Genomic DNA, 12,573 nt, shown 5'->3' on the forward strand with positions numbered 1-12,573 from the left:
TAAAAATAGAAAAACCTTATGACCTCTCTAGAGGCCATACTTGTGAATGGATCTCCATAAAAATTGGTCAGAATGTTCACCTTGATGATATCTATGTCAAGTTCGTAACTGGGTCACGTGCCTTCAAAAACTAGATCAGTAGGTCAAATAATAGAATAACCTTGTGACCTCTCTAAAGGCCATATTTTTCATGGGATCTGTATGAAAGTTGGTCTGAATGTTCATCTTGTTGATATCTAAGTCAAGTTCGAAACTGTTTCACATTCAGTCAAAAACTAGGTCAGTAGGTCTAAAAATAGAAAAACCTTGTGACCTCTCTAGAGGCCATACTTGTGAATGGATCTCAATAAAAATTGGTCAGAATGTTCACCTTGATGATATCTAGGTCAAGTTTGAAACTGGGTCATGTGCCTTAAATAACTAGCAGGCTGTCTAGCGTCCCTAAAATTCCTACTTTTTCCTATTTTTTTTCAATTTGGCTAAAATTCCTATTTTTTAAAAAAAATCAAAGGAAATTCCTAAAAAGGCCCTATTTTTTCACAAAAATTCCTAAGTTTTTAACATTTTTGCAATGATCAAAAAGAGAAAATGTTTTAAATGTTGTTTAAAAGTTCTTCTAATTCAGAAAAAAACAGTTTAGCACAGTTCAAAGCAGTTTACCAGTGGTAGACGTCTTTTCTGTAAATAAAGCACTATTTGTGAGTTACTTTTATGTCAGTCACATAAAGGTAAGCACATTACATGGTCTTTAAAGTCCATATTTTAATTTGAAAATTCCTAAATTTAGCCCTAAAATTTCCTTAAAATTGTACCAAATTCCTAATTTTAGCCCTATTTTTTTGTACAAATTGCCCTAAAATTAGCCCTAATTTTTTGTCAGGGTATGCTAGACAGCCTGAACTAGGTCAGTAGGTCAAATAATAAAAAAACCTTGTGACCTCTCTAGAGGCCATACTTTCATGGGATCTGTATGAAAGTTGGTCTGAATGTTCATCTTGATGATATCTAGGTCAAGTTTGAAACTGGGTCAACTGCGGTTAAAAACTAGGTCAGTAGGTCTAAAATTATTAAAATCTTTTGACCTCTCTAGAGGCCATATTTTTCAATGGATCTTCATGAAAATTGATCTGAATGTTCACCTTGATGATATCTAGGTCAGTTTCGAAACTGGGTCACGTGCAGTCAAAAACTAGGCCGGTAGGTATAAAAATAGAAAAACCTTGTGACCTCTCTTGAGGCCATATTTTTCATGAGATCTTCATGAAAATTAGTGAGAATGTTTACCTTGATGATATCTAGGTAAGTTCAAAACAGTTTCACGTACCTTTGAAAACTAGGTCAAATAATAGAAAAAACCTTGTGACCTCTCTAGAGACCATATTTTTCAATGGATCTTCATGAAAATTGGTGAGAATTTTTATCTTGATAATATCTAGGTCAAGTTCAAAACTGGGTCACATGAGCTCAAAAACTAGGTCACTATGTCAAATAATAGAAAAACGACATCATACTCAAAACTGGGTCATGTGGGAAGAGGTGAGTGATTCAGGACCATCATGGTCCTCTTGTTTTTTCGTTACTATACTATATACATACAGTCTATATACATACAGTCCACATAATTATGCGATCTTTTGTGTGTCAAATTGCAATGTACTGTGTCAGTGCATGCGGGGGGTACATTCATCACCTTTAGTGATAGCTCTAGTTTGTTTCTGAACTGTCTTAAAATGCCAAATAGAAAACAATACATGCCTGAGTTTGGAATTGAATTGAACCCAGGTTGCTGTGGCAATAAAATTTTTCCTGCTGTCTTGACCAGTTTGTCACAGAGGTATATCTACTTCACGGCCATTAAATATAAAGCTTTATAATTAAGGCAGTTTACCTCTCTTATCCTGTTGCAAACACTACTAAATTTTGAATGGAAGAATTAGTATAAACAACTAATTCTGGTGTGTTTACATAACATATTGTCAATAGCTAAATTCTGAAGTCTTTCTAAGAAATATTGCAACAATTTTCTGTCAGATTCATGTCTAAAAAAATTTTTTTTGTTATGCCCCCGAAGGGAGGCATATTAGTTTTCAACTGTTTGTTCGTTAGTTTTGTCACAACGTTAACTTTTTGCATGAAGGCACTTTACTTGTGAACCACTGCACCCAGGACTTTCAAACTTCACATGCTGATAGTATTTATGAGTACACGACCCCTACTGACTTTGGGGTCACCAGGTCAAAGGTCAAGGTCACAGGGGCCAATGTTAACCTTTGGCATGAAGGCACTTTACTTTTGAACCACACTTTGGGGTCACCAGGTCAAAGGTCAAGGTCACAAGGGCCAATGTTATCTTTCTGCATGAAGGCACTTTACTCGCGAACCACTGCACCCAGGACTTTCAAACTTCACATGCTGATAGTACTAATTGAGTACACGACCCCTACTGACTTTGGGGTCACCAGGTCAAAGGTCAAGGTCACAGGGGCCAAATGTTAACTTTCTGCATGAAGGCACTTTACTCGCGAACCACTGCACCCAGGACCTTTATACTTCACATGCTGATAGTACTTATTGAGTACACAACCCCTACTGACTTTGGGGTCACCAGGTCAAACGTCAGGGTCACCAGGTCAAAGGTCAAGGCGCTGCGGGGGCATTTGTCACCATTACTGACAGCTCTTGTCATGATTTGGAGGCAGTGCCTTTAGTTTTAGTGTTTTGGTACACTTTTCATGATATGAGCTGTGCCATGAGAAAACCAACATAGTGGTTTTGCGACCAGAATGGATCCAGACCAGCCTGCGCATCCACGCAGTCTGGTCATGATACATGATGTTCAGCTTCAGAGCCTATTGCAGTTAGAGAAACCATTAGTGAACAGCATAGATCCTAACCAGACTGGTCTGGATCCATGCTGGTCGCAAAGCCACTATGTTGGTTTTCTTACGGCGTGGCCCAGTTATATTAAGAATGTTTACTGGCAGAGTCCGTAACATTTCTATAATAATAAGTTTGAAAACCTGGTTTTTTGTGGAATTTCCATGTCTCTTGTTTTATAAACTAGTTTTAATGTATACTATGTACCCCAACTAAGATACTGGGTTAATGGGAAAAAATGAGTTGCGCCATGAGAAGACCAACATAATGGCTTTGCGACCAGCATGGATCCAGACCAGTCTGGTGAGGATCCATGTTGTTCGCTTTCAAAGCCTATTGCAGTTAGACAAACCATTAGCAAACAGCATGGATTCTGACCAGACTGCGCGGATGCTGGTCGCAAAGCACAATGTTGGTTTTCTCATTGCACGGCTCAAATTTTCTTATTTATGTATTTAGGACTAGCTTTAAATAACTCAAATTTTCTGGGAGCTTTTGAATTGTTTGTGTTTCATGCCATGTCGTGATCTTATTTAGTGTTATGATAAAAAAGTTAGCACAGCTTTTCAGCATGATTTTTTACCTAGTAAGCTATTATAGTAGCATCTCCATACCCACTATAACCTCACTGATTACTTACAAAATATGGTCCTTACATCAACATTTCTTAGATATATTCAGGCAACTTGAAAGGCTGTTTGTTTGCAGCCCATTTGTTCAGAACATTTTTCAGTGTACAAGTCTTAAATTTTATAGATAAATCAAAATTGAATTTAATTGAATTTGGCCTTTAATATCTATCTTTGAGCAGAAATTACACTTGTTCGTCCCAATAATGGACACAAAGGGGCATATTATTGTTGCAGTAGTATTGTTAGTGACTTAGACATGTTAATCTTTTTTAATAGGGTGTTTATGAAATTTTATCCAGCAAAGAGCAGTTGTCTATCTAAAGTTTATGATGCCAATTTTTAGGATACCCCTGGCATATCACAGTTGCAGTTTGCTCGAGTAACCTACTCTCCTGGGACTGCTAACCATGCTTCATCCAGTACACTAAGTGCTGATGAATGTGACAGTTTAGCAAGCTCTTGTGGCTTATCTGTCGCAGCGGTAAGTTTCTTGTATAATGTCTTTGCACCTTAGGGACCTCAGTGACTGAGTTTTTGGTGGCTGCTGCCACCAGTGTCAAAAAGAATACTCCGTTTGAGAAATCTTGTCAGTTCTTAAGACCATCCTAACAACGCAACCAAAAATATTTCCAAGCTTTCCAGGTAAACAATTATCTACACAACGTGCAGAATATGCAAAGCTACAATATATGCCTTAATACCATTTTTAATGTAAATTCGGTGACTAAAATCAATACAAACTGAAGTCAACGTTTTAATTAAAACAACCACGTGTATGAATACAAATATGCAAATTTATGGTCACGTGAACAAACGATGACCTCATGTCACCTGAACTGGAGCGATGATATTGATTAGCTATTGCATAGTACTGCCCCAGAGGTCACGTAGCTTATAACGTAGAAAAGATAGCTTATATATATATAGAAACTTAGCCTGGGAATCCAGACTGACAGTTCAAAAATGTTTCCTAACCGCAGTGTCACATGTATAACTCCCGAAATTTAAGGCTTTATTTGATAAAGAACAATGACTTCTGCTAGCAATAATCCGCGGCTAAAAATAGAAACGGAATTTCAACGGAAAAGTTGCCAAACATTTCCGGTCCATAAACAATACCAGTTTGTACCTCTGATAGCTTTTCCAGCAAGTTGTAACACTTTTCAAATGTGTCAGAACAAACTTAAATGTTCGTCATAGCTATCAAATTGTAAGATATTATATTAATGCAACCCTAGTGATCTAAGAATGTTACTGAATTTTCGACTGCATTGTCTCGTTTTCATTTCAAGCACGCAAAAATATGACCATATGTTAATTAGGCTATTTATAGAAAATCGATAATCAGCAATGGTAAACTATTATAGTATAGTAACTATAGATTTCCTCAGGCGTTGATACTGCCAATTAACACTAATTAGCGCAAATTTAGTGAGATGATTTATGAACAGGACAGTACTTTATTGATATAACTTGAACATGTACAGTTCATCATTATATCAAGAACAAAATATACTAAAACATGCCTAGCAATACGAGAGTGAACAAAAATAAAAGAACATTCAGTTAAAATTCATTCGATATTGTTTGCAATGTGACCTGCCGTGAGAATCAAAGACATGTATGTTTTCTAAATAATATTCTCTCACGGATAATCTTCCTTTAGCAAAGGTACAATATAAGATACTATATGTATGCATAGATACACATATATTCGGTATAATTTCGTCTGACAATACACGAATTATGAAAGTTGAAACCCACAGGCCGCCCATGCTGAGAAGTGTTGCAAGCTCGCTTTGACTAAGTGGTGCTACTGTATCACGATTTCATCAACTTGTAAGCCCGTGAAAGTGGGCGCAGCGATAATACTAATACTCGCCTTTTTGAAACGGCAATCTGTCAGACTGTAGCAAGTCGTCGGATAACAGATTTTAACCAACTTAGAAATTGAATTGTTTCAAGACAGATTCTGCTCACTTCAGCTAAATTCATTTGAATCGCACCATGAGAAAAACAACAGAGTGCATTTGTGACCAGCATGGACCCAGATCAAACTGCGGATCCGCACACCACTCTGGTCAGGTTCCTTGCTGTTCGCTAACAGTTTCTCTAGTTGCAATAGGCTTTGAAAGCTAACAGCATGGATTCTGACCAGACTGCGTGGATGCACAGGCTGGTCTGGATCCATGCTGGTTGCAAACGCACCATGCTGGTTTTCTCTTTGTGTGTCTCAGTATATCTGGATACAAATATATGTATAAAAATTAAAACGGTTTCGTTTCGCCAGTTACATATTTTTTACTTTTTTCTCGGTCTGACTAAAGTTGTAAGTTTGTCTGACTTAATGTCCAGCGTTTTTGCGAAGCCTTCTGTTATGTCTAGCGAACATTTGAGTATAACAGATGGAGTGATAATTAATGCACCTCTAAATACACTGCAGAACTGGCATTCTGAGGTGCATTTGTGGTGCATGTTTGTGTTGATTTCTTTCACAAAATTCTCATGAAAACCACAGCTATCTGATACGGACTAAATCAGTGTGTATAATAATTCATGACAGACACTGCCCAAAAGCTTTAAAAAGAAATCTTAAAAGCTGAATGATTTGGAGAAAAAGCTTATATTATTTATTCATAGTAAAACATCTTCGATGTAATTTATGTTGTAGTTTTCGTCACAAATAATCAAAATGGATCAAAACTATTCGTTAAAGACTGAATCAGTGTGTACCCGTCCCTAGATTTGCCACCTAATGCCACTCTTTGCCACTTATTTCCATGACAAAAGGGTGGCAATTGGTGGAAATAGGTGGCATTAGTTGGCGTTTGGTGTAATTCAACTCTTTTTTCCACCTAAGTGGTAAATTTGCCACCAAACGCCACTTTATTTTGGTGGCATTTAGGTGGCATTAGGTGTAAATTTGAACATAGTTTTACTTTATGGTGGCAAAAAGGTGGAAATTGGTGGAAAGTAGAACATAGTTTTTTTCCATGGTGAAAATTGAGTGGCGTTTAGTGGAAAATAGGGACTTAGCAAATTTTCTTGGTGGCGAATAGGTGGAAAAAAAACTTAGAAAGTTTTGTGATGTTTGATTTAAAAGAGAACTGTAAGACATTGGATTAACCTGTACAAAAATCTTCACATGGACTCGGGTTGGAATCAAGGTGTAATGGACACTAAACTTCAAACTTCAGGCCTAATTGACATAGAACCTGACTTTGCTAAAACTCCTCATTGACAACAGCTCGTATAACACAAAATGCTCCCCCGTTCTTGAGTTATCATTCGGAAACTGATTGGTCTACATACCAAATGACTGACAGACTGACCAACATCTGCAAAACAGTATACCCAGGCTCCTTCAAAGGGTTTCGTTAAAATGAGAATAAGTCTATGCTGACTCTAGCTGGACAAAAATAATATTCATAGTGGTATACAGAAAATTTGAATTTTGGTTATTTTGTGAGACAGAATATTCATTATTTATTATATCTTTATACTAATAAGCTTTGATAATGTGGCAGTTGAGTTCTATTAGTCCAGGGGTGTTCAAAGATAATCCATCACATATCTACTGTAAAGCAATAATTGGATTTACCTGTACTGGAAAATAAACAGTCGATTGTATTGAGGTCAACTGCCACATTATCAAAGTTTATTAGTATTTTATTCAATGTAAATATAAATAAGTCACTTTTTCAATCAACAATTCTGAAAGACAGAAAAAGGTGGAAAATAGGTGGCAACTAGTGGAAATTGGCTGTACTAGCTGAATCTGAAAAGATCATTTTTGAATGTGTCTGCAGTGTATTATTTCTGCATGAGTGAAAGTTGGTTAAAGATAAGATTAATGATAGATCAAGTTACAAGCTCCCACACTAATGTATAGAAACAACCCCAGGTGGAATTTGGGTCAGTTAAGATTTATATATATGCAGGCAAACATCAGGTCAGATGCAAAGAAAGAGTTCTTGCCTTTTCTCTTCATTAATTGAAAAAAAGAAGTGTTTATAAAAAGGATGTTTTTACAATATTATAGCTTTTCAACTTAAGTATCTGACACCTTCTTTAGCTGACCAAGAAAGTGTATGTGTGGAATCAATTTATCTGTGTAGTAATACCAAAATTTGAAATCTGGCATTTGATAAGTCAGTCAGGGATAAAATGGAACACATTGTGAGAGGTAACAATATTATACTGTTATTTTTTTATTACTATTACTACTGTCTTTAACATTGTCTTAATTACTTACTCTTAACAAATACATGAATTTGAAACATTTACAAAACTGCTTTATATTAAAATCAACAAATCTCCTTTCATGTCTTTATAGGAAGTTTGGCAGATGGATAAATCGCAGATATATTTTCTGGAATATAGCTCAATCATGTTTATAACACGGCTTGTAAAATTGTATCATTTTGTAATTATTTACATTACTGATTAGCACTTAGGATACAATATGTACTTAAAACTGTTCATACCAGGTACCTTCTGTGAAAAAGTGCAACTTTGTGACATGATCTGCCTGCCTGACTGTATATACCTGAGCAGCATACAGCTTATTACTGCATAAAAGAAACATATCAAGATAATTCTGAATCAGGTAAATATTATATGTTTTTAAAAAAGCTAATGTTTAAATAACCCTTAATTTTTAATGAAATACACCAATTAATAGAATTTCCTGACGTATTATATGATAAATATTAATTATAAATGTGATGAAAAACCCAAGTGCTATTATTACTTTTTGCCAAAGGTGGAGGGATATTATTTTTGTCATTGTCCTTTCTATTTTATCTGTCCGTCAGGTTAATTGAAAATGCTTATAATTGGAAAAATATTTTTCTAGCTTTGTCTATAGAATCACTAAACCTCATTAATTATTATAAGCTCATTAACACTGCTCAATTATTTACCTAGTAAAAGTAGTATTTCCCCTTGCTTTGGTAAAAAAATAGGGATTTTTCTTGTATCTATTGATGGATCTTCATGAAACTTTACAAAAATGTAGATCACGACAGCATTGCATGTGCAATTCCCGTCAGGATCACTTCAGTAACCAGAGTTATTGCCCTTTAATTGTTTTTCAATCCATAAATTCCTACATAAGAAGTAATCCATTGATAGATATTCATGAAATTTAATTGACACAAGTGTAAATCACCTTAGAGCAATGGTGCTTCCATATCTTTCATCAATTCTCAAGTTCTTCCAGTGTCATTGCACTTTTATAGATTCAAGATGCATATATTCCCACAAAACAATGTAACCTTTTGAGTGAATAAAAAATTTTCTACAATGCTGATTTTGATGAAACTTCTCACAGTTATAATAAAGATGTTGCATATTATTTGACATAGATTAAGTTTGTAGAGTTTGTTGTTATGTCAGTGAGTTAGTTTAGACTTTTGATTTCATATTTCCTAGAGGAAATTTACAATTTTCTGCAAAATTTTTCAGAATGTTAGAAAAATATATCTATTAATAGATGTATGGTTTTCTGTTACAGATTGTGAGCTGGAAAAATGGCCTTACATCCAAAGGAGTAAAATTTGGAGAGTCATTCGCCATCTACTTAAGCCATCCTGGAATATGAAAAAATAAGACAGCATTGACAACATCCTGATCCTCGTGTTCAGATTGTTTGTGATTTCTTGTGAATGGTCTTTGATTTTTGCATAAAAATAAAAAATATATTAATATAATTCGATTTTTGCTTACTACTGATTTTTTTTTCAGATTCAGCAGGTGCAACCGATTTCCACTAGTTGCCAGCTATTTGGTGGCATTTAGTGGAAAATAGGACTTCCACCATAGTGGCGTTTTGGTGAAATTTTGTACACTTACTGCCACCTGTTAGGTGGCGATTAGTGGAAATAAGTGGCATTTAGTGGAAATAAGTGGCGTTTAGTGGAAAATAGATTTTACACCATAATGGTGGCATTTTTAGTGGTAATTTGTCTAAATACTCCACTTACTGCCACCATGAAGGTGGCTATTGGTGGAATTAAGTGGCAAACAAATTTTCCACCATAATGGTGGCATAATGGTGCAAAACTGTCTTTATACTCCACTTATTGCCACCTAAAGGTGTACATAGGTGGAAAAAGGTGGAATTTAGTGGAAAATGGGTTTGCCACTGTCCTGTTCATTTTTTCACCATTTTGGTGGCATTTTAGGTGGCATTTTGGTGGAAAATTGTCTAAATACTCCACCATTGAAAAGGGTGGCATTATAGTGGCAAATCTAGGGACGGGTATGTAAACAATGGCTGGCAATGAAAAAGGATTAATTTTGAAACCAAAGCCGAATATTAAAAAAAATGCAAAAAAAATTTCTTATGGTATATTAGCTCAACTGTCACGAAGTGACAAGGTGAGCTTTTGTGATCGCGCAGCGTCCGTCTTCCGTGCGTCCGTCCGTGCGTCCGTGCGTAAACTTTTCCTTGTGACATCTCTAGAGGTCACAGTTTTCATGGGATCTTTATGAAAATGGGTCAGAATGTTCATCTTAGTACATTCTAGATCAAGTTCGAAACTGTGTCACGTGCGGCCAAAAAGTAGGTCAGTAGGTCTAAAAATAGAAAAACCTTGTGACCACTCTAGAGGCCATAATTTTCAATGGGTCTTCATGAAAATTGGTCAGAATGTGCACCTTGATGATTTCTAGGTCAAGTTCGAAACTGGGTCACGTATGGCCAATAACTAGGTCAGTAGGTCTAAAAATAGAAAAACCTTGTGACCTCTCTAGAGCCATATATTTCACAAGATCTTCATGAAAATTGGTCAGAACGTTCACCTTGATGATATCTAGGTCATGTTAGAAAGTGGGTAACGTGCCATCAAAAACTAGGTCAGTAGGTCAAATAATAGAAAAACCTTGTGACCTCTCTAAAGGCCATATTTTTCATGGGATCTGTATGAAAGTTGGTCTGAATGTTCATCTTGATAATATCTAGGTCAGTTTCGAAACTGGGTCACGTGCGGTCAAAAACTAGGTCAGTATGTCTAAAAATAGAAAAACCTTGTGACCTCTCTAGAGGCCATATATTTCATGAGATCTTCATAAAAATTGGTCAGAATGTTCACCTTGATGATATCTAGATCAAGTTCGAAAATGGGTCATGTGCCTTCAAAAACTAGGTCAGTAGGTCAAAAAATAGAAAAACCTTGTGACCTCTCTAGAGGCCATATTTGTCATGGGATCTGTATGAAGTTGGTCTGAATGTTCATCTTGATGATATCTAGGTCAAGTTCGAAAGTGGGTCACGTGCCGTCAAAAACTAGGTCAGTAGGTCAAATAATAGGAAAACCTTGTGACCTCTCTAAAGGCCATATTTTTCATGGGATCTGTATGAAAGTTGGTCTGAATGTTCATCTTGATGATATCTAGGTCAAGTTTGAAACAGGGTCATGTGCGGTCAAAAACTAGGTCAGTAGATCTACAGGGTTCGCACAGGCCTTGAAAAGTCCTTGAATTCAATGGTAGTCCTTGAAAACTCCTTGAAAATGACAAAAACCCTAAAAAACCTGGAAAAGTACTTGAATTTTGAAAAAAACTCCTTGAATTTGACCATTCTCTCCTTGAATATATTCTTTCCGTAACTTTGCTTTGCAAAAAGAATTTAAGGCTTAAAATAAATTGGAGAAAATGAAAATAAATTCGTGAAATTGCAGGATCGGGTCACTCGTATGCTATTACAGTGGTCTACGGCCACACTTTACCGATATTTACAGAGTGCTATTGCTACTATATCACTGTTTGCTTGTTTCCGTTTAAAAAAAAACGGGGAATAATAACTCGCAAATTTTAGCTATTTGCGAGTGTTTCCAGTGAATTAAAATGTGTAAGAAAAATAAACATGTTTACTCAAGTAAGCCGGAGACAAAAGATGAATATAAACAGTGGCTGAAGCCCCATAGAGCAGACAGAACGAAGTGTATTTGTACGTCGTGTGACAAAATTTTGAGGTATCGTTAGTAGGAGTGCGCTAAAAAATCACAAGAAAAGCGTTAAACCTCAGCAAAATAGTGAATCACATCAATCTAATAATCGAATTACGTCATTTTCAAAGGTGTGACAAGTGATGGTTGTTTTATTTTTGCATTATATAATAAAAGTTGTTCAGATTAGGTCGTGGTTTTGAAAAAAAATAGTGCTTGAAAAGTTGTAAAAAGTCCTTGAAACTTTTGTCTCTGATCATGCTGATATTCTGTATGAACCATGAATTCTAAAAATAGAAAAACCTTGTGACCTCTCTAGAGGCCATACTTGTGAATGGATCTCCATAAAAATTGGTCAGAATGTTCATCTTGATGATATCTAGGTCAAGTTCGAAAGTGGGTCACGTGCCCTTAAAAAGTAGGTCATAGGTCAAATAATGAAAAAATGTTGTGACCTCTCTAGAGGCCATATTTTTCATGGGATCTGTATGAAAGTTGGTCTGATTATTTATCTTGATGATATATAGGTCAGTTTTGAAACTGGGTCAACTGCGATCAAAAACTGTCAGTAGGTCTTGAAATAGAAAAACCTTGTGACCTCTCTAGAGGCCATGCCCTTGAATGGATCTTCATGAAAATTGGTCAGATTGTTCACCTTGATGATATCTAGGTCAAGTTTGAAACTAGGTCACGTGCCATAAAAAACTAGGTCAGTAGGTCAAATAATAAAAAAACCTTGTGACCTCTCTAGAGGCCATACTTTTCATGGGATCTGTATGAAAGTTGGTCTGAATGTTAATCTTGATGATATCTAGGTCAAGTTTGAAACTGGGTCAACTGCGGTCAAAAACTAGGTCAGTAGGTCTAAAATTATTAAAATCTTTTGACCTCTCTAGAGGCCATATTTTTCAGTGGATCTTCATGAAAATTGACCTGAATGTTCACCTTGATGATATCTTGGTCAGTTTCGAAACTGGGTCACGTGCCATCAAAAACTAGGCCAGTAGGTATAAAAATAGAAAAACCTTGTGACCTCTCTAGAGGCCATATTTTTCATGAGATCTTCATGAAAATTAGTGAGAATGTTCACCTTGATGATATCTAGATAAAGT

The 12,573-nt window shown here is 35.9% G+C and overlaps 1 protein-coding gene across 3 annotated transcripts in view; it reads left to right on the forward strand.

Moving 5' to 3' along the window:
- LOC123561520 (uncharacterized) overlaps window positions 1-12,573 on the forward strand; it is a 93,608-nt gene that overhangs the window by 30,840 nt on the left and 50,195 nt on the right. For 2 of the 3 annotated variants that reach the window (XM_053553114.1, XM_053553115.1), the window contains exon 6: window positions 3,853-3,990. The exons of the other annotated variant lie outside the window; for it this stretch is intronic. In XM_053553114.1, the coding sequence (XP_053409089.1) occupies window positions 3,853-3,990 (138 nt within the window). The remainder of the gene's footprint in view (window positions 1-3,852; window positions 3,991-12,573) is intronic. 3 annotated transcript variants of the gene reach the window in all.

This window comes from Mercenaria mercenaria, chromosome 10 (genome assembly GCF_021730395.1).
Source record: "Mercenaria mercenaria strain notata chromosome 10, MADL_Memer_1, whole genome shotgun sequence".
Taxonomy (NCBI): Eukaryota; Metazoa; Mollusca; class Bivalvia; order Venerida; family Veneridae; genus Mercenaria; species Mercenaria mercenaria.